This window comes from Oncorhynchus keta, chromosome 28, assembly GCF_023373465.1.
Source record: "Oncorhynchus keta strain PuntledgeMale-10-30-2019 chromosome 28, Oket_V2, whole genome shotgun sequence".
Lineage (NCBI taxonomy): Eukaryota > Metazoa > Chordata > Actinopteri > Salmoniformes > Salmonidae > Oncorhynchus > Oncorhynchus keta.
Window position 1 is genome coordinate 24,999,670 of NC_068448.1, and position 23,243 is coordinate 25,022,912.

Consider the following 23,243-nt stretch of genomic DNA (forward strand, 5'->3'; position numbering starts at 1 on the left):
TGTGCCTTTATAACTTCTCCTTTCACATATCCTTTGACATGAACATTGACAGCATTGGTTGGACTTCATTTCCTAAAGTTCCTCTAATTCCTAAAGAAATGTGGAACCATGCCAACCAGTGGAAAAATGATCTGATTTGCTCATATTATTTTATTTGGTGTAGTGATTGGCAGTTGTAAAGGAACCAAATTATAAGGTATAGAAAATGTACTACTACATAGCCTACAGTAGATAGAAGCTTTCAGTAGCCAGCCAGTCAGTGATAGAAATCTGAAATGTGGTTTGTGTGGTTTTAGGTGTGACGCACATCAAAAGCCATTATAAAAACTGGTTGTTGAGCAGCAATATAGGTCTGTAAGTGGTTGTCAGATGACTGAAATACTGTTTGTCTAGTTGAGAGAGAGCTGGTTCCTCTTTTCTGGTTCCTAAAATTGTATCTCCTTTTAAAATACCATCAGGTTGGGTTCATATGGTTTCTAATCATTGTCTGTCGACTCAAGTCAAAATGATGAAGTATAGCATTTATATTAAGTGGCTCATTAAGGCCTATATTTAGTCAGATCAAGCATTAACCGGCGATAGTCTACACCCGCATAGCTGATGTTTTGGCCTTGTCGGGGGTAACAGTTGGAGCTGTCAAATTGGTGAGCAGTTGTTCTTGACCATTGTCACGAAGCCACACCCGTCCCACTCATGTTAAAGTTTACAGTGAGAAACTAGGCTAAATAGAAATAATGACGCTCAAATTGTAAAATGATTAAACACAATAGTGAGGATTCTATCAGCCTAATTGAAGTGTAGATTATATCTCACATTCCAGTGTTAGAACTTGTGAACAAGGCTGCATGGGATTTATATTAATGCGACTCCGTGCATCCAATGGCAATGTCCGCTTTAGATACAGCCTAAAGCTGCTTGTGGATTTGACAGCTCTAACGCAGTTCCACCTCCGACACCATGAACACATCAGCTATGCAGATGTTGGCTAAAGCGGATCTGACTGAAAAGGGTGTTCCCAATGGCAGGACTTACTAAACCATGTCAATGGTTTGTTTTGGAAAGAGAGAATAGACCTTGATACCCTTTGTATATGACCTCTTCAATTTAGACAACACGTTAACGTTATGAGTGGGGTGTAATGCTTGCAATATAATGAAATGCTTGGTCCAATGAATTTTAGTTGTGAAACAAAAGATGACTTGTAGGCTACAGATAGAACGGCACATTGTTGATACGGGCCCTTCAAAGTAGAGGAATGTTAATGGCTATTAATGTCAGCTGCATTGGGCTTTGTCTACTGTGAGTGTCCCCAATACAGGCCCTGGTTTGTCATGTGAACACGTATACGGTCAACAAATTGGTGTCACAGCTGCAGTGTCAGCAGTTCATATTAACCCTTGTGTGCTGCAACAACCTTTCTATTCTATTGATCTCTGTTTAACTGTTGTTTAGCCTTAACATTCTGTATACTCCCCTTGTCCTAAGGGTAAAAAATGACCCGCCTTCACTAAACCCCTAAAATAAAGCAGCTAAATTTAATTTTCAAACCCCAAATCTATTTCTCTATGAAGAAACAACCTGTCATTCATCCCAAACTTTGAATATCTGGGTTTTCCCTCTTCACAATGCAGGAAGACTGCATTTAATCAGTGGACACCACTCGTTTTATTACAACATACCTGTCATAATTGTTTTCTTTTTTTTAAATCTTTTTTTTTTTACTTTTAAGACAACACAAGGGTTAGACTTGATTTAATATTGTATCATTTAGAGACATTATACATGGTTTAAAAACGTGTTGTACTTCTACAGCACTGGATATAATCTCAGCACAGTTTTGGATTAAATTGATGCTAGAATTATTTTCTTTGTTTCCATTCCAGTTTCAAGGGAGAGTCAGAAAGACCAGTACACAAACCTAATACACAATCTGCTCCAATTGTTTTTAAGAGATGGTTATTGTCTAGCCCCGTTTATACCTGGTGCTAACATGGGTCCTTTGTCCTGATGTTGTGTACATTCTGATTGTGCCCACATTTCCAGAAATGTGTTGTCTACACATTAGTAATTTAAATGTATGTTATCTGTCCACTGTGTCTGTATTGTGACCAGATATCCTGGTACCTTTCTTTAAGCACATTATGTCACAGCTTTTCTTTCAAAATAAGATATGTTGTTTTTTGTTAGACACATATTGATATAATCAGTCAATGCAGCAACCTGTCAATGATTTTAGAGGGAGGAATAATGATGATTTAAATGGTTTCTCTGTCCAGAGATGTCTATACAAGGCATGTTTGACTACCTCTGGAGGTGGACAGGAGGATCTGATCAGAATCAGATCACAATGTGTCTTTTGATTGTCTACACCTGACTAAAAATGTTGGCACATTCAGAATGTGGACAAGATCAGGACAAAGGATGCAAGTTAGAACCAGGTATAAACAGGGATTCTGAGATGTCCTCCTTAGTCTCATAAACATATTTAAAGAAAAGGGCTACTTTGACATCAAATAATATTAGAAATTAAACTCAATTACAGTATGTTTATTTTGAAGTGTTTTTGACAGAAACAAGCTCATCATCTTGTTTCATTTCATCGCTGTACATACTTTTTAATAATTGTTTTTGTACAGTTGATAAAGGTACATGCACATGTGCATCTTCATCCTCATGAGTTGAACACAGTAGGCGAGCATTTAGAGAACAAACGAGAGCTACAAGAAATGTAAGAACAGCAATTCCATTCATTTAAAAAGACAATACAAAATCCAGACATTTTTACATGAGCAATAACAATTTTCAAGTGCAAATACCATTATCAACTCTATGATACATCATAGCAAACTTATGTAAAAAAACAACAACAAAAAACCGTCAACCATCTGGTGTGTTCAGGCTGCAGGTACAGAGGGATGAAGAGAGGGAAAGGATGAGTTGAGACAGGTGGAAACAGTGAGCGCTATGGACTGTTGCTATTGACATCGAAATGTTGGATTTAAAAAAACAGGGTGGTATAAATACTAATGGCAACTTTAAAACAAACATTCAAAAGAAAACAGATATGGCAGATGTTCTGTGATGTGTATTAAACAGTTCCTTCTGACTATGAGGTCTGCATGGCTAGGCCACGCTTGTCTTGCAATTTAGCAATGTGGTCAAAATCCTTTTCTCTTATCCAGAAGCACCTGTGCTTACAACTATCTAAAGGTATTGTACATGGTTTATTTTCTCTTTTATTTACAAAAAAAAATCTAAAATAAAATAAAAACAGAGTTTCCAAGAGAAATCCATTATATTTAAGAGCCGTAGCTAACACGTTGATTCTTCTTCAACAAAGGTTTGAGTGTATTAGGATTACTTGTTATCATTGTAATTTGTTTTTACATTGCAATAATTCCATTGTAATAGTATTGTATTGATCAACTATATTAGTTTTTCAACATTATTGTAGTGGGATGCTGAATATAAAGTAACTTCATTCAAAACCCTAACGCCAGTCACAATTTCACAATTCTTTAAATGAGTCCAAGAAAACACAATCCTTTGTTATGTTTTGACAAATATTAACATGGTTTTTTTAGTATTTCTTTGGACACAAAGAGAGGAGTAGCACAATGGAGACTTCATTCATTGCACTTGTACAACAAAGGTAGGATGACAGGCTCTAGATCTAGTGCACGAGATAATAACTAGGCTTTTGCCGTGCGGACAGTCTTTGGAAGAGCTGGTCTTATTGGGACAGAATCTGACGTGGGTGTTTGGGGAAAAGGGGGCTGGTGGGGTGGGGGGTGGGGGGGTCTTTGGATTAGGAAAGGGTGAAGAGGACATGGAAAGAAAATAGTTTGGGGATCCTGCTCAAGTTTATTTAGATTAAAAAGGATTCAAACCGTGTCAATTTTTTCCCCATTATTTACAAGATTGAAAGAATAACATTTACAATCAGTTGGTAATCCATGGATGAAGAGGCAAATGTGATATGACTTTCAACTTACATGAGGACTGGCGGTAGAATTGTATTTATACTTATGATGCATCATTCTTTTATATTAATGCAATGGACTATTAGTGTGATGCGAGCACAGAAAGATGACTTGAAATTTAAGAATTAAAGTGACCTTTTTAAGAGAAGCAGCAAACGTATGTCCCTCATAGACATTTCTCTGTCTCTCTCTCTCACAGTTGTGTCCAATAAAGACGTTTTCTGTATCACAGAACCTTGCCCTTTAATTAAGATGTATCTCTGTTTCACTCACCAGTCACGGACCATAGAGACATTTATCTGTCTCTCCCTCACCAGTCATGGACCATAGAGACATTTATCTGTCTCTCCCTCACCAGTCACGGACCATAGAGACATTTATCTGTCTCTCCCTCACCAGTCACGGACCATAGAGACATTTATCTGTCTCTCCCTCACCAGTCATGGACCATAGAGACATGTATCTGTCTCTCTCCTCACCAGTCATGGACCATAGAGACATTTATCTGTCTCTCCCTCACCAGTCATGGACCATAGAGACATTTATCTGTCTCTCCCTCACCAGTCATGGACCATAGAGACATTTATCTGTCTCTCTCCTCACCAGTCATGGACCATAGAGACATTATTCTGTCTCTCTCCTCACCAGTCATGGACCATAGAGACATTATTCTGTCTCTCTCCTCACCAGTCATGGACCATGGAGACATTATTCTGACTTTCATCTGTGATTCTCACAAATCTAGTTTTCTATTTCTTTTCCAAAATGTCCATCACCTTCTGGATCTTTTTTTATAAACTACAATTTATACACTTTGTATAAGTTAACTTGGATATAGACTAACAGAAAATATCTGTAGGTAGGCAACAGACAGTTATACAATCTGGACAGAAGAAAAAAACATAGAATAACTGTTTTAACAGTAATACCTTAACAAGAAGTTGTTCTAAGAGCTCAGATATAGTAAGGCTTTGAATGTTGTGGAATGTAACTATGACAGGAAACTGACAGGTCCATCTCCGTGAGGACTGCTTATGGAGGATATAGATATACAAAAGGTTATTAATTTATCAAAACAGACTCATCCTGTCATGGTTAAAGCTGGAATTCAAGTGAAAGACTATTTATTAAAGCACGTTTACGATAACCCTGTTCCAGCTCAAAACAAATGTGACAAACATATTGCCCTTTATATCCTTCTTCCTGTTTGACATAAATGCCTCTACCACTGTCCATTTTGTCAACAAACAGACAACATGCGTCATCTGAAATGCACACATATCCTTCTAATTATGGATTGCTGTGAAAATGACAGACAAGGCCATCTATGCTATATGACAATAGAAACAAGAATGACAACAGCAACAAACCAAAAAATACAATGACACAAACATATTGGAGTCGTGATAAATATTCAGAAAGAAGAGATGGGCAAGAAAGCCTGTACTGTACTTTGACTCAAGTTGGTTGGCTTCAGATACTGCATGGTTTTGGAGAAATTAAAATGGCATACAACTAAATACTGCAAAACAGATTGAGTATGAGACTGCATAGTGAAGTGTGTCGTCAAAGCCTACAGTATGAAAAAATAGAAGAAAAAAATAGTTATTTTTGTCAACTTGTTAGAAGTCCTGTGAGAGTTCGTTGTTTGGCCTGTTAGAGGGGGGCGGGATCTGGTCCTTCAGGGGCGGGGTTTGATGTGGAGACTACTTATATGGTCGCAAGAAGGCGGAGACTTTGCTGCTTATGAGGCGCAAAAAGGAGCGCGGCAGCATCTCGCTGAACTCCCGAGTGGTGTACTTGAAGTAGTTGTTTGGGTGGGCCAGCACGTCGAAGAGAGTTTTAATCAGCTTTTTATCCTGATAGGAAGAAGAGAACAACACAGCACACTTTACTGAGAAGTATTCAAGTATACAAAAGTATTTATTCAGACAATACCTTACTTGAACATGAACATGACCCACTGAGGGATGCAGTAGCATGTATCTTAGCAGCAGACACTAACCTTTAGGATTTCTTGATGGTTTTCAGAGGCATAGAGTCTTCCATCTCTGACAATGTCCTCTACAAGCTGTTCATAATCCTCTGTGAATCCACAAAAACACATGATACAGTAAACACCTCAGAATCTGAAGACTTGCCCTCTCTGTTTCCTCAGTGGGTGAGAGTTTACCGTCATAGGTGACATAGGGGATCTGGAATCCTCGTGCACTGTTAGCCTCGTTGGACTTGAAGTTGATCCAGAGTCTGCGGGAGCGGGCGGTGAAGGCTATAGGTCGCTCGTACGTCTGACACGTCTCATAGGTGGTGATGGATGTGGCCGACCCTGGAAGAACAGACGAGATACAGAGAAGATTGACAAAACACTTTGCACATTGGGTATGCAGGCACTTAATCTCAATCTGCTCTTATGATCATTTCCTCAACTTGAAAGCTTCTCAAGTAGACGCCTTAAAAACTACAACCTTAAAATTGAACTATGTATAGTACAGCATTTGTTGTTTGAGAATGTTCAGTGTTTATTGAAACCTAGATCCAATCTCTAAAGAGTGGATTGATATTGTGGAACACCCCACTGGGTTGAGAGGAGGCTGGTGATGGGAGGACGGCTCCTAATAATGGCTGGAATGTAGTGAATGGAATGGTATTAAACACAAGCGCTGGGTTATATGAGAGGTGCTTACAGTTCTTCCTCATAACCAGTACGTCTCCACACTCGTCCTCTGAGGGCAGGAAGATCTCAGGCACCACCATGAGGATCTTACGCTTGTTGGGTGGGTTGATGATCCAGATACATTCCACATTAGCTGGGTAGTTTCCGGGGTAGTTGGGCGACTCAATGTAACCTGTGAACTCTCCCATCTCTCCTCTGCATTCTCGGTCTAAAAACACACACACACACACACGCACACACACACACACACACACACACACACACACACACACACACACACACACACACACACACACACACACACACACACACACACACACACACACACACACACACACACACACACACACACACACACAAGTTATTTATATGTCTATTTGGCTAGGTAAATAAAATAAATAATTAAATTTGTTACCTGTGGACCAATTCCCTTTAGGGTAGTTTATGCAACCTGGATTTTTAATTTAATATTCATAGAAAAGGTATGCAAATTAAGGCTCAAGGCTACATTTTTGAAAGTCAAAAATAAAAAGTTATTCTGTCAGAAAATGCATTCTGTATGCAAATAGCATGTTTATACAATCAGGAACGTACTCTTGCACTGAGAGACACTGGTGGCCCCATCAAAGTCTGTAGTGGTGTTACCAGGACAGGTGATGCAGTAGTTCTGTCTGAACTCTGTCTGGTAGCTGCCCAGAGGGCAGCGAATACAGCGGTGCACCGTAGTGTTGTAGTAGTGGCCAGGGGAGCACTGAACTGCAGAGAGGAGAGGGACACACACGTACGCACACTTACAAACCAAATCTGAGGTGAAATAATATTGATGGCACAGTGACGTATGACGTAACTGACCTTTGACCTCACAGTCATGGAAGGAGCTGGACCCCTCCCGTTTGGTGCTCAGCCCCCCTCCGCAGGGAAAGCATAGGGTCCGTCCCAGGTCAGGCTGGTAGGAGCCAAACGGGCATGGCTGGCATGGCTGAAACCCATCACTGGAGAAGTAGCCAGTAGGGCACTGACCTTGATGTAGACAACAGTAACAAGACACTTTCAGTCAAATGGAGATGTACAGTACCCTGTGCTGCACTTCACTATAGGTTACTTTACAATGTTGGCACATGCAGACATATGAATGGATAATTAGTGCAGTCTGCCGTCAGGGGTGTGTATGTACCTGCACAGGAGGAGATGTTGCGTGCCCCAGCAGGTCCATGCCCATCACTGCCAGGGCACAGGTCACAGGCCAGCTGCCCCTCCCTCTCCTGGAAGGTGCCAGGTGGGCACTGGATGCAGCGCTCCTGTTCCCCTTGGTAGTACGATCCTGGCAAACATCTGACTGAGAGAATAGCCAGGAGGGGTCTGGTGAGAGAGCTATACAGTACACACACTGACACCAAACACTCCTTGCTCCAAACTAACTAGCGCACCACAGCTCTGGAGATGTTTTTGTATTCAGTACATGAGACTATAGGAATACATAAGTACACACGAGTCATAAATAGTCCTGAGAACCTATGTCAGTTTATGGTTTGTGTCATGACAGTGTCTTGACTGTTTATGCCATCTGTGATATAATAACATTTTCGTACAGAATCATGGTCTGCATGGTAACTGGTGACAGAGAACGATGGCTGCCAAACTGGTCTTTCTTACCACAGCGTCCGCTGTCCTTCTCCCGTCCTGGACCACAGTTCTCGTGGCCTGAAGCGACCTGGGGCAGCTTCTGGGCCACCTCGTACTCCAGCCCAGCCACGCGGATCAGGAAACGCTCCTGGTTGATTGACTTCTTCAGGGCCTTGATGTATGTCTTCACTTGCTTCTCCATGCGCTGGCGCAGGCAACTCAGGTTACAGCTTCCTATGAGGGAGAAGGGACAGTACATTCATTAATTAAGCAATCAAAAATGAATCAATCAGTCAATCACAGTGTCAGGGAGGCATATCAAAGCAGACATCTTGTAAATCTCAGTATTGATTGACCTGTGGTGTCTCCTGGCTTGACCTCCGCCTCAAGCTCCAGGGTGATGCGTGTCACTTCTTTGTTGGTGGGGTTACGGACACGACGCCCTTTGGCCTTCTTGGAGGAGTCACATTTGAGGTTGACAAACGTAACCAGGCAGTTATTGCAGGGCTGTCCACTTCCTAGAGACACATTATTGTAAAACAACATTGTAAGTTACTGGGTGTCAACATCAATGCTGGGTCTTTCATGGGTTAGGGGTGGGGTGGAAGCATTGGTCTGTTAGCAGCATATGTTAGACAGATTACTGGCTTCATTGCACATAATCACAGTGAGGGTTACTATGTAGCAAATACACAGAGACCCACTTACCTACAAATGTGCTGTTGAATATGCACACACTGAATATGAGACATACAGAAAAAAAGAATGCACTGTAGTTGAATTGTCAGTTTTTGTTGTGAGGCCATCATTACCAAGGTCTGGAATGTAGGCCAGATGTGGCCCCTCACCTGGCCCCAGCGCTCGGCCCCTGTCCTCAGCCCTGCCTGTCAGCTTGGGGTGCAGGTGGCACTTGGCATCTTTGATCTTGAAAGAGGCGGTCTGCTTCACTGGAGGGGCCCCTGTTTCTACAGGCAAACAGAACAGTGCAGGTGGATGGGTGTAGAGGAGGACCACACTACAATAGAACCATTCTGTCCACAACAGTTGCATATATGCAGTGGCACAGACGGGAACAATATACAAACCCATTGATACTGACCACAACCCCTAACCCTAACCCTAACCCTAACCCTAGATCCAGCTGCAACCCTAACCCTAACCCTAGCTACATCTGCAACCTTCTGCCTAAGTCCTAAGAATGCCTCTGTAGGACACTGTACCTATGCAGCTCGGACTGCTGCTTGTGTTCAGCCTGGCTGGGGATTTGCCTCGTAGGATGGGGATGCCACAGCTCACTGTATAGCTGCTGTCAGATTCTGTAAATGATTCAACATATCGTTACAGCTTCAGTCAGAAGTCATTTAAATCAACAGCACACAATATTTGAGATAGAAACTGTAACAATGTGTATTAACGCTGATATTGTATATGGATGCCTCTACCTGCCAGATAGTGAGCCTTGGAGGTACAGGTGAGGGAGCAGCTCTCTTTCTTGCCTGTTTTACTGCAGGTCAGAGTGGTCTTGGGAGCTAGGCCAGGCAGACATTTCACTAGCTCTGGATGAACATAAAAACAACATCACAATCATACACTACTCATCAATTACAACATCCTTTCCATGACTTTGGAACCAAGCCATAATGTGTGTTTCTATGTCCTGACCACCGGGTGGTGGTGTTGTTACATACCAATGCAGTCCTTCCTGTTCCAGTGCAGCTTGTATCCAGTTGGACAAGTACACTCATAGCTGCCCTGAGTGTTGACACAGCCGTATTTACAGCTACCACGGTTTATACTGCACTCATCAATATCTGCAGAGGAAAATGGACAGTTATGACCAATGTACAGGTAAACTTGAGTAAATACTTGAGATAAAAACTTGAGATACAAAATATTTTGAAACCCAGTGCTGAGTTAATTAAGCAATTAAAACATCCCAGAATGCTTAGGGTTATGAATAGAAATGCCCAGTTGCTCATCATTTTGGCTACCATGGCAAGAAGAAATACATATCTCAAAAGGGGTCTCAAATGAGAATGGGGTATAAAGGGTGTGTGTCTCAGTCACCAGATCTCAACCCAAGCGGTGCGGTGGCTGAAACAGCTTTTTTCCACCACCATCAACAAAATGGAATTTCTCATGGAAGATGGTGTCACATCCCTCCAATAGAGTTCCAGACACTTTTATTATCACAGTTACCTGTGTCTAGACCCAGCTACCAAAACAGTCATATGAGTGGAAATCCACAAGGCAACAATTCAACACATCAAACACATAGACATACAGTACCAGTCAAACGTTTGGACACACCTACTCATTCAAGGGTTTGGAATGCTATTCCAACAGCCTTGAAGGAGTTCCCACATATGCTGAGCACTTGTTGGCTGCCCTTCCTTCACTCTGCGGCCCAACTCATCTCAAACCATCTCAATTGGGTTGAAAATAGTAAAAATAAAGAAAAAATCTTGAATGAGTAGGTGTGGCCAAACTTTTGATTGGTACTGTATGCACACTCACTCACTCACTCACTCACTCACTCACTCACTCACTCACTCACTCACTCACTCACTCACTCAGTTCTACTGTCAGTGATCACGTCTACAAAATATGAATGTCTGTTTTAATAAACAGGCCTGATTTCTCATTTGAATCCAGGACGTGATATCACTGCTTTGCATTTCCCCTTGGTCAGAAACTTCTCTTCCCACCAAAATTCTCTCTCTTTGAGAAGAAGAACACTTGGAGGGACTTTACAGAGCCAGAGAGGAGTAAATGATAATAACTTTTCAATACACATAAACCAAAACCAAAGCAAGGCGGTGTGGCTCTGTGCTGAGGATGAGGAGGACAAGGCAAGGCGGTGTGGCTCGGTGCTGAGGATGAGGAGGACAAGGCAAGGCGGTGTGGCTCGGTGCTGAGGATGAGGAGGACAAGGCAAGGCGGTGTGGCTCGGGCCTGAGGATGAGGAGGACAAGGCAAGGCGGTGTGGCTCTGACCTGAGGATGAGGAGGACAAGGCAAGGCGGTGTGGCTCGGTGCTGAGGATGAGGAGGACAAGGCAAGGCGGTGTGGCTCGGTGCTGAGGATGAGGAGGACAAGGCAAGGCGGTGTGGCTCGGTTCTGAGGATGAGGAGGACAATTCAAGGCGGTGTGGCTCGGTGCTGAGGATGAGGAGGACAAGGCAAGGCGGTGTGGCTCGGGCCTGAGGATGAGGAGGACAAGGCAAGGCGGTGTGTCTCTGGGCTGAGAATGACAAGGCAAGGGGGTGTGGCTTAGTGCTGAGGATGAGGGGGGACAAGGCAAGGCAGTGTGGCTTGGGGCTGAGGCTGAGGATGAGGAGGACAAGGCAAGGCGGTATGGCTTGGTGCTGAGGATGAGGGGGACAAGGCAAGGCGGTGTGGCTCGGTGCTGAGGATGAGGAGGACAAGGCAAGGCGGTGTGGCTCGGGCCTGAGGATGAGGAGGACAAGGCAAGGCGGTGTGGCTCGGGCCTGAGGATGAGGAGGACAAAGCAAGGTGGTGTGTCTCTGGGCTGAGGATGAGGAGGACAAGGCAAGGCGGTGTGGCTCGGTGCTGAGGATGAGGAGGACAAGGCAAGGCGGTGTGGCTCGGGCCTGAGGATGAGGAGGACAAGGCAAGGCGGTGTGGCTCGGGGCTGAGGATGAGGAGGACAAGGCAAGGCGGTGTGGCTCGGTGCTGAGGATGAGGAGGACAAGGCAAGGCGGTGTGGCTCGGGCCTGAGGATGAGGAGGACAAGGCAAGGCGGTGTGGCTCTGACCTGAGGATGAGGAGGACAAGGCAAGGCGGTGTGGCTCGGTGCTGAGGATGAGGAGGACAAGGCAAGGCGGTGTGGCTCGGTGCTGAGGATGAGGAGGACAAGGCAAGGCGGTGTGGCTCGGTGCTGAGGATGAGGAGGACAAGGCAAGGCGGTGTGGCTCGGTTCTGAGGATGAGGAGGACAATTCAAGGCGGTGTGGCTCGGTGCTGAGGATGAGGAGGACAAGGCAAGGCGGTGTGGCTCGGGCCTGAGGATGAGGAGGACAAGGCAAGGCGGTGTGTCTCTGGGCTGAGAATGACAAGGCAAGGGGTGTGGCTTAGTGCTGAGGATGAGGGGGACAAGGCAAGGCAGTGTGGCTTGGGGCTGAGGCTGAGGATGAGGAGGACAAGGCAAGGCGGTATGGCTTGGTGCTGAGGATGAGGGGGACAAGGCAAGGCGGTGTGGCTCGGTGCTGAGGATGAGGAGGACAAGGCAAGGCGGTGTGGCTCGGGCCTGAGGATGAGGAGGACAAGGCAAGGCGGTGTGGCTCGGGCCTGAGGATGAGGAGGATGAGGAGGACAAAGCAAGGTGGTGTGTCTCTGGGCTGAGGATGAGGAGGACAAGGCAAGGCGGTGTGGCTCGGTGCTGAGGATGAGGAGGACAAGGCAAGGCGGTGTGGCTCGGGCCTGAGGATGAGGAGGACAAGGCAAGGCGGTGTGGCTCGGGCCTGAGGATGAGGAGGACAAGGCAAGGCGGTGTGGCTCGGTGCTGAGGATGAGGAGGACAAGGCAAGGCGGTGTGGCTCGGGCCTGAGGATGAGGAGGACAAGGCAAGGCGGTGTGGCTCGGGCCTGAGGATGAGGAGGACAAGGCAAGGCGGTGTGTCTCTGGGCTGAGAATGACAAGGCAAGGGGGTGTGGCTTGGTGCTGAGGATGAGGGGGGACAAGGCAAGGCAGTGTGGCTTGGGGCTGAGGATGAGGGGGACAAGGCAAAGGGGTGTGGCTCGGTGCTGGGCCAAGCCAAGCTTAGTGACAGGGACACCAGGAGAGAAACACAGATAATAACAGTGATTGATGATGTAGCCTGCTGATAGAATATCGATTAGCTTGATTATTCAGCGTGAATAAAACAGTCTGCAAGCATCCACTGCTCTCTCCCACCATGAAGAGGATGACTTCATCAATAGTGTTTGGCTGGGGTTGTGTTGTCACAAAGCAAAGGAGATGCATCTGTCTGTCAAGCTGCTTGTCTGAAGAAATCTGACCTTCACCTTGAATAACTCCATTTAGAGTTTTTCTGAATTGCTAAAACACGATTTCTGAAACTTTGCTCCATTTCCTGAAAACATTAAACGCAAAACCTCATCTTCAAGCACTATTTACATAACCTCTGACTCCTCTTGCAAAATGAAACATTCGCCTCAAAACAGTTTTACCTGTGTTCAAAATCAAACACTGCTCTCAAATCCTAAACAAAGTGATCAAAATTATATTCACTCTCAAACAGTCAGTAAACAATACACCGAAAAATAGAAAACACATTGTTCAAAACATACAATTCTCAGGGAGAAGTACATTTTTAATCTAAAAAAAATGCACATTTCCCATCATTGTCTTTTGATGAACGAAAACATGTTCTATCATAGTAGCTCAAAACTGATCAGGAATTACTACTTTGCTTTGCTCTTTGCAATTTTGTTTTTTGTTCTTCCTCCTCCTTGTACCCGTATTTTTACAGTACTTTACCCTGCATCTCACAAACTTGTCCTTTGTCTCTGTGATACTGTAATTCTTGTTCTTTGTTGATATGAACCTGCAACCAGTCAAAATCTATTGAGCAGTCAGTACTGTTAATAAATGGAAAACACAATGTTCAGGGCCATACAATTCATCCATTGTACAGTATACAGTCTACAATGCACTGTACAACAATATCCATTCTCAGACTTTCTCCTTCCCACCTTCAACAACCTGTTTGCTCTCTGAACTGGTTTATATTGGTTGTGTCGCATCATTTGAAACAGGTTAAATCAATTTTGAGTGGTTGTGTTCAATCAATGACATATGTTCTCTATTTGTATTTGATTGTTGCCACTTGTGTTTACCAGTATGGATGACATGTGCATTAGAGTGCAGAATGTGTTTTGAGAATGAGAATGTGTTTAGAGTTTTGCTGAAAAGTCTAAGTGAGATCTGCAAATAGTGTTTTACCATGTGAAATGGTTTAAGGTATTGACAACAGACTGCATAATTAGCTAAATGAGTCCAGGCAACTGAGAACTTTGTTCAGCCAATGGGTTTTAGTGTTTTAGCAATTGAGAAAAACTGTAATGAGAAAGAGAGAGAGAGAAAGACAGAGAGTGAGAGAAAGAGAGAGTGAGAGACAGAGAGTGAGAGACAGAGAGAGAGAGAGAGAGAGAGAGAGAGAGAGAGAGAGAGAGATTCAGAAGAAGAACTCATTCATCCCAGAGGCCAATGTGGGATTGGAGAATAAGAGTGGAGAGTCAAAGAGAGAGAAGAAAAAGACATTCAGATTGACATGAATGCTGACCTCATGCATCATTATTGTCTGTGGATGATATCATCCGCTGGTGTCAAAGGCATTACTCCAACTCCAGGGGGGAACGAAAAGAAACATGAAAATGAGCTAGCTCACCCGCCGGCTCTTGCTTTCTTCAATAGGCATCAATACCTGTCATCTCCCTGACACGCAGACACACATTCTTCTGCCCCAGACTCCAGTGAGACTGAGAGGCTGTAGAATAGGCTAATCACAGTTTGACTGTGAAGGTCAACAGTAAAAAGAGGGCACCATGTCTGTAGAGAATGGGGTACCTTGTCTTCTTAAAAACTTCTTAGGCCTAGGGGGCGGTATTCGGAAGTTCGGATAACTGACGTGCCCAAAGTAAACTGCCTGTTGCTCAGGCCCAGAAGCTCGGATATGCATATAATTGGTAGTATTGGATAGGACACATTCCGAAGTTTCCAAAACTGTTAAAATAATGTATGTGAGTATAACAGAACTGATATGGCTGGCAAAAACCAGAGGAGAATCCATCCGGAATTCTTTTTTTTTGATGTCACCACCTATTCAGACACTTGTCTATGGGATATTCAAAGGAAATCCTCCCAGATTGCAGTTCCTATGGCTTCCACTAGATGGAAACAGTCTTTAGAAAGGGTTTCAGGCCTGTTTTTTTATTTAAATGAGCTAGAATTTGTAGTTTTTCAAGGTGGCTATCATTTGGACTGTAGTCTTGTGGCACGCGTGGATGAGGGTGCGCACTTCATTATTTATTTCCGGTAATGAACATACTATACTCCGTCTTAAATTGTATCATTTCTTTACATATTAGGGTACCTGAGGATTGATTAGAAACGTTGTTTGACTTGTTTGGACAAAGTTTATTGGTAACTTTTGGGATTGCTTTGTCTGCATGTTGAACGAATGGAATTACTTTTTGGGGATATAAAGAAGGACTTTATCGAACAAAACTACCATTTGTTGTGTAGGTGGGACCCTTGGGGTTGCAAACAGAGGAAGATCTTCAAAGATAAGTGATTTATTTCTGACTTTTGTGACACCTCTGCTTGTTAGGAAAATGTTTTTAAAGATTTTATGTGCAGGGCGCTGTCCTCAGATAATCACATGGTATGCTTTCGCCGTAAAGCCTTTTTGAAATCTGACAAAGCGGCTGGATTAACAAGAAGTTAGTCTTTTAAATTATGTATGACACATGTATTTTCATGAATGTTTAATTTGAACAATTGTTTGTATTTTGAATTTCGTGCTCTGCAATTTCACCGGATGTTGTCAAGATGGGGCGCTAGCGTCCCACCTAGCCTTAAGAAGTTTAAGTCTACTCAATGCTTATCAAGTGATTGTAACCAAGTCAAATTCAACACATATATAGGTTGTATTCTAATGATCAAATATCAACTTGGTTTTATGTAAACAACATATTGATTCCTTCAGATGGAATAATCAGACAGTAACATCTACCCTACAGCTAGCGTACCACCTCAATACATGCCTCTCTCACTTTAACGCCACAATGTAACTCCACCATGTGGTTTTCCTAATGTCTCAGGGTAGTCTCTCTCACATGTCAGCTGAAGCCAGTGATGACAGGCCTCCACAGCAGGTCACTGACCTAATAGGGGTTATTTAGGGTGAGTCCATTGTTAAGCACTGAGCAGCAGTCTCTGGCGTGTTTGGCAGCTATATTTCAACTGATAAACTACGGTGGGGAATAACACAACCTTGGTTACTGCTGTGGAAGAGGAGGTGCAGGGGAAGCAACATAAATCTCAGGGTTATCTAACAGTTCCGACAGTGTAGACTAGAAGAGGGAGGGAGAGTCATTCATCACCAGTAGGACTTTTCTAGAATGGCACACAGATACACACACAGCTCTTATGCCAGGCAACTATTCTGCCCTCTCATTCACACATATTACATTCCATGTGCTGGAAATATGCTATCATAACATTCCTGCATTGATAGACCTGTCAAAACGAACAAGAATGGAGAATAAATAATTGGAAAGCTATGTGTTTTGTGTGTGTACATAGTCTGTCTCTCTGTCTCTCCCTCTCTCTCTGTGTCTCTTTCTCCCTCCTCTCCCTCTGTCGCTCTCTCTTTGTCTCTCTCTTTGTCTATATTTCTCTTTGTCTCTCTCTCTCTGTCTCTCTCAATTCAATTTCAATTTAAGGGCTTTATTGGCATGGAAAACACATGTTAACTTTGCCAAAGCAAGTAAAGTAGATAATAATAAAAAGTGAAATAAACAATTACAATTTACAGTAAACATTACACTCACAAAAGTTCCAAAATAATAAAGACATTTTAATGTCATATTATGTGCAAATTGTTAAGTACAAAAGGGAAAATAAATAAACATAAATATGGGTTGTATTTACAATGGTGTTTGTTCTTCACTGGTTGCCCTTTTCTTGTGGCAACAGGTCACAAATATTGCTGCTGTGATGGAACACTGTGGTATTTCACCGAATAGATATGGGAGTTTATCAAAATTGGGTTTGTTTTCAGATTTTTTGTGGCTCTGTGTAATCTGAGGGAAACATGTGTCTCTAATATAGTCATACATTGGGCAGGAGGTTAGGAAGTGCAGCTCAAATTCCATCTCATTTTGTTGGCAGTGAGCACATAGCCTGTCTTCTCTTGAGAGCCAGGTCTGCACACGGCGGCCTTTCTCAATAGCAAGGCTATGCTCACTGAGTCTGTACATAGTCAAAGCTTTCCTTAAGTTTTGGTCAGTCACAGTGGTCAGGTATTCTGCCAATGTGTACTCTCTGTTTAGGGCCCAATAGCATTCTAGTTTGCTCAGTTTTTTTGTAAATTATTTCCAATGTGTCAAGTAATTATATTTTTGTTTCTCCTGGTATGCTTGGGTCTAATTGTGTTGCTCTCCTTGAGCTCTGTGGGGTCTGTTTGTGTTTGTGAACAGAGCCCCAGGACCAGCTTGCTTAGTGGACTCTTCTCCAGGTTCATCTCTCTGTAGGTGATGGCTTTGTTATGGAAGGTTTGGGAATCGCTTCCTTTTAAGTGGTTGTAGAATTTAACGCCTCTTTTTCTGGATTTGGATAATTAGTGGGTATTGGCCTAATTCTGCTCTGCATGCATTGTTTGGTGTTTTATGCTGTACATGGAGGATATTTTTGCAGAATTCTGCAAACAGAGTCTCAATTTGGTGATCGTCCCATTTTGTGAATTCTCTCTCTCCCCTTTCTCTGTCTCGCTCTGCCTCTTTCTCTCTCTCTCTCTGTCTCTCTCTGTCACTCTCTCAATGTCCTTACACCTCCTCTGAGAGACCCTCTGCTGAGAGGTCTCTGGAGACAGCATCAGATTCAGACCCGTGATACACAGACCATCAAAGGACCGCTGAAACAGCCTGATGTGCTCAAACAGGTCCCTCCCTCTCTCTACCCTGCAGATCTAGCACACACCTGTCGTCTGGAACTACCAAACCTCTACCACACTGGAATAGATTAACTTTACCACAGCATCAAGCACGTCCTCTTATACGAGTTGTTTGTTTTAGTGCAACAGGTTGAGTCATGGGTGCTACTGTGTACTACTCATATCACAAAATCAAGGCTAAATCAGTCTTCCTCCAACTGGGAATTGCATCAGCATTAGACTGACTGGTCTGATGAGCAATATGGAATAAGGAGTCATACAAACAGACTACACAAAATACAGCTGGTATAGAAACTAGATGAAGTAATGCCAATGAATATTCAAGTTACGAGGGATAACGGTCTAGAGAAGTGTGGTGGACTGGGTGAGTAATAGTGTACAGAGCCCTGGAGAGGGGGGATAAGTGTCACCTTACCTCCACAATGTGCCAGACCGTAGAGAACATAGCCTTTATGACAGAAGCACTGGAAGCTGCCGGGGGAGTTGACGCAGGAATGGTCACACGCCCGGTCAAAAGAACACTCGTCAATGTCTGGGAAGAGGGAAAATATAGAGAGACATAGGTATGAATTCACATTATTCACTTACACAACTTCTTACAACTCATTTAAGATTTTATAATGAGAATTTTTTTTTTTTATGGCAGCTTGGATTAGTAATAAATTGCAATGCGACCTGGCAAATAACAAAACGTTTTTGTAATTGAAAATAATTTTGTTTGGAATGAGACATTGGTTGACAGTCTGAGCAGGAGTCTGAGCAGGAGTATGTTTCCCCTACTGATAACAGGAGCTTTGGCCCATTTTTCAATTCCCGAACTACCTGCCGATCATTTCCCCATATCACTGTTTCGTCCTCTAAAAAAAATACAATTTAATGAACGTTCCCTCTAGCTCACTATCTTGCAAGCTTCTCATTATTTTGTTCTGAAGCCAATTGGAAATAATTTGTCTGAGAAGCAGAGAGTCATGAATATGTCTGTCTAAAAGAAATAGCCCATACCACTCCCTGCCCCCTGCCCCCCACCCAGCACTACATTGTTACTTTCTCTATCTGTATTCCCTGCCCCCTGCCCCCTGCCCCCCACCCAGCACTACATTGTTACTTTCTCTATCTGTATTCCCTGCCCCTGCCCCCTGCCCCTGCCACCCAGCACCACATTGTTACTTTCTCTATCTGTATTCCCTGACCCTGCCCCCTGCCCCCTGCCCCCTGCCACCCAGCACCACATTGTTACTTTCTCTATCTGTATTCCCTGACCCTGCCCCCTGCCCCCTGCCCCTGCCACCCAGCACCACATTGTTACTTCACTCTATCTGTATTCCCTGCCACCCAATACCATTGCTCTATCCCTGCCCCCTGCCACCCAGCACCACATTGTTACTTTCTCTATCTGTATTCCCTGACCCTGCCCCCTGCCCCCTGCCCCCTGCCCCTGCCACCCAGCACTACATTGTTACTTTCTCTATCTGTATTGCCACCCACCCCCTGACCCCCCCTGCCCCCAGCACCACCCTGTATTCCCCCCTGCCCCTGCCACCCAGCACCACATTGTTACTTCACTCTATCTGTATTCCCTGACCCTGCCCCCTGCCCCCTGCCCACTGCCACCCAATACTACATTGTTACTTTCTCTATCTGTATTCCCTGACCCTGCCCCCTGCCACCCACCCTGCCCCCCAGCACTACATTGTTACTTTCTCTATCTGTATTCCCTGCCCCCTGCCCCCTGCCACCCAGCACCACATTGTTACTTTCTCTATCTGTATTTGACCCCTGACCCCTACATTGCCTATCCCTGCCCCCTGCCCCTGCCACCCACCCAGCACCACATTGTTATCTGCCCCCTGCCCCCTATCATTGTTATTCCTGTATTCCCTGCCCCCTGCCCCCTGCCCACTGCCACCCAATACTACATTGTTACTTTCTCTATCTGTATTCCCTGCCCCCTGCCCCCATTGTTACTTTCTATCACCCACCCTGCCACCCCCCAGCACTACATTGTTACTTTCTCTATCTGTATTCCCTGCCCCCTGCCCCCTGCCCCCACCCAGCACACATTGTTACATTGTTACTTCCCTATCTGTATTCCCTGACCCTGCCCCCTGCCACCCAATACTACATTGTTACTTTCTCTATCTGTATTCCCTGACCCTGCCCCCTGCCACCCACCCAGCACTACATTGTTACTTTCTCTATCTGTATTCCCTGCCCCCTGCCCCCTGCCCCCACCCAGCACTACATTGTTACTTTCTCTATCTGTACATTGTTACCCTGCCCCCTGCCCCCCCCTGCCCCCACCCAGCACTACATTGTTACTTTCTCTATCTGTATTTCCCTGCCCCCTGCCCCCACCCCCTACATTGTTACTTTCTCTATCCCCTGCCCCCAGCACTACATTGTTACCTTCTCTATCTGTATTCCCTGCCCCCTGCCCCTGCCCCCCACCCACCCAGCACTACATTGTTACTTTCTCTATCTGTATTCCCTGCCCCCTGCCCCCACCCAGCACTACATTGTTACTTTCTCTATCTGTATTCCCTGCCCCCTGCCCCCCACCCAGCACTACATTGTTACTTTCTCTATCTGTATTGCCCCCTGCCACCCCCTGCCCCTGTATTCCCTGCCCCCTGCCCCCTGCCCCCCACCCAGCACTACATTGTTACTTTCTCTATCTGTATTCCCTGCCCCCTGCCCCCTGCCCCCCCCACCCAGCACTACATTGTTACTTTCTCTATCTGTATTCCCTGCCCCCTGCCCCCCACCCAGCACCACATTGTTACTTTCTCTATCTGTATTCCCTGCCCCCTGCCACCCAGCACCACATTGTTACTTTCTCTATCTGTATTCCCTGCCCCCTGCCCCCCACCCAGCACTACATTGTTACTTTCTCTATCTGTATTCCCTGCCCCCTGCCCCCCACCCAGCACTACATTGTTACTTTTCTATCTTAATCCCTGCCCCTGCCCCCTGCCCCCCCCCACCCAGCACTACCTTTTTGCTATCTGTATTCCTGCCCCCTGCCCCCCCACCCAGCCTACATTGTTACTTTCTCTATCTGTATTCCCTGACCCTGCCCCCCCACCCAGCACTACATTGTTACTTTCTATCTGTATCTGTATTCCCTGCCCCCTGCCCCCTGCCACCCAGCACACATTGTTACTTTTCTATCTGTATTCCTGCCCCCTGTATTGTTACTTTCTCTATCTGTATTCCCTGACCCTGCCCCCTGCCCCCTGCCCCCTGCCACCCAGCACCACATTGTTACTTTCTCTATCTGTATTCCCTGACCCTGCCCCCTGCCACCCAGCACCACATTGTTACTTTCTCTATCTGTATTCCCTGACCCTGCCCCCTGCCACCCAGCACCACATTGTTACTTTCTCTATCTGTATTCCCTGACCCTGCCCCCTGCCCCCTGCCCCCTGCCACCCAGCACTACATTGTTACTTTCTCTATCTGTATTCCCTGACCCTGCCCCCTGCCACCCAGCACTACATTGTTACTTTCTCTATCTGTATTCCCTGACCCTGCCCCCTGCCACCCAATACTACATTGTTACTTTCTCTATCTGTATTCCCTGACCCTGCCCCCTGCCCCCCCCCTGCCACCCAGCACCACATTGTTACTTTCTCTATCTGTATTGCCACCCAGCACCCTGACTTTCTCTATCTGTACCCTGCCCCCTGCCACCCCCCCTGCCCCTGTCCCCTGCCACCCAATACTACATTGTTACTTTCTCTATCTGTATTCCCTGACCCCCTGCCCCTGCCACCCCAATACTACATTGTTACATTTTCTCTATCTGTATTCCCTGACCCTGCCCCCTGCCACCCAAGCACTACATTGTTACTTTCTCTATCTGTATTCCCTGCCACCCTGACCCTGTTACTTTCCTATCCCCCTGCCCCCTGCCCCTGCCACCCAGCACTACATTGTTACTTTCTCTATCTGTATTCCCTGACCCTGCCACCCCCCTGAGCCCCCCCACCCAGCACTACATTGTTACTTTCTCTATCTGTATTCCCTGCCCCCTGCCCCCTGCCACCCACCCAGCACTACATTGTTACTTTCTCTATCTGTATTCCCTGCCCCCTGCCCCCTGCCCCCACCCAGCACTACATTGTTACTTTCTCTGTATCTGTATTCCTTTCTATCTGTACCCTGCCCCCTGCCCCCCCCACCCTCCCAGCACTACATTGTTACTTTCTCTATCTGTATTCCCTGACCCTGCCCCCTGCCCCCCACCCACCCAGCACTACATTGTTACTTTCTCTATCTGTATTCCCTGACCCTGCCCCCTGCCCCCAGCCCAGCACTGCATTGTTACATTGTTCTCTATCTGTATTCCCTGACCCTGCCCCCTGCCCCCACCCAGCACTACATTGTTACTTTCTCTATCTGTATTCCCTGCCCCCTGCCCCCTGCCCCCCACCCAGCACTACATTGTTACTTTCTCTATCTGTATTCCCTGCCCCCTGCCCCCCCACCCAGCACTACATTGTTACTTTCTCTATCTGTATTGCCCCCTGCCCCCCCCCCCTGCACCCCTGTCCCCTGCCACCCACCCAGCACCACATTGTTACTTTCTATCTGTATTCCCTGACCCTGCCCCCTGCCACCCAGCACCACATTGTTACTTTCTCTATCTGTATTCCCTGCCCCTGCCCCCCCACCCAGCACTACATTGTTACTTTCTCTATCTGTATTCCCTGAGCACTACTGTTACTTTCCCCTGCCCCCTGCCACCCAGCACCACATTGTTACTTTCTCTATCTGTATTCCTCCCTGAGCCCCCCCTGTATTCCCCCCCTGCCCCCTGTCCCCTGCAACCCAGCACTACATTGTTACTTTCTCTATCTGTATTTCCCTGCCCCCTGCCCCCTGCCACCCAGCACCACATTGTTACTTTTCTATCTATCTGTATTCCCTGTCCCTGCCCCTCCCTGCCCCCTGCCACCCACACCCAGCACTGCATTGTTACTTGCTCTATCTGTATTCCCTAACCCTGCCCCCTGACCCCCCACCCACCCAGCACTGCATTGTTACTTTCTATCTGTATTCCCTGACCCTGCCCCCCACCCAGCACTACATTGTTACTTTCTCTATCTGTATTCCCTGCCCCCTGCCCCCCCACCCAGCACCACATTGTTACTTCTCTATCTGTATTCCTGACCCTGCCCCTGCCCCCTGCACCACATTGTTACCCCCACCCAGCACTACATTGTTACTTTCTATCTGTATCTGTATTACCCTGTAACCCTGC

General features: G+C 45.5%; 1 protein-coding gene across 6 annotated transcripts in view; it reads right to left on the reverse strand.

The window, feature by feature from the left end:
* Nucleotides 1-2,532: 2,532 nt before the first annotated feature.
* LOC118360904 (signal peptide, CUB and EGF-like domain-containing protein 3) overlaps nt 2,533-23,243 on the reverse strand; it is a 139,957-nt gene continuing 119,246 nt past the window's right edge. For 2 of the 6 annotated variants that reach the window (XM_052485201.1, XM_052485198.1), the window contains 14 exons: nt 18,393-18,509; nt 9,969-10,091; nt 9,723-9,836; nt 9,501-9,596; nt 9,129-9,245; nt 8,637-8,798; nt 8,311-8,514; nt 7,832-7,993; nt 7,510-7,677; nt 7,252-7,413; nt 6,668-6,865; nt 6,157-6,309; nt 5,989-6,068; nt 2,533-5,842 (listed from right to left, as the gene is read on the reverse strand). In XM_052485201.1, the coding sequence (XP_052341161.1) occupies nt 5,690-5,842; nt 5,989-6,068; nt 6,157-6,309; nt 6,668-6,865; nt 7,252-7,413; nt 7,510-7,677; nt 7,832-7,993; nt 8,311-8,514; nt 8,637-8,798; nt 9,129-9,245; nt 9,501-9,596; nt 9,723-9,836; nt 9,969-10,091; nt 18,393-18,509 (2,009 nt within the window). In that variant the 3' untranslated portion in view covers nt 2,533-5,689. Of the gene's footprint in view, nt 5,843-5,988; nt 6,069-6,156; nt 6,310-6,667; nt 6,866-7,251; nt 7,414-7,509; nt 7,678-7,831; nt 7,994-8,310; nt 8,515-8,636; nt 8,799-9,092; nt 9,246-9,500; nt 9,597-9,722; nt 9,837-9,968; nt 10,092-18,392; nt 18,510-23,243 lie in introns of all 6 variants that reach the window. The other 4 variants (XM_052485200.1, XM_052485196.1, XM_052485199.1 and 1 more) reach the window with 3 other exon arrangements.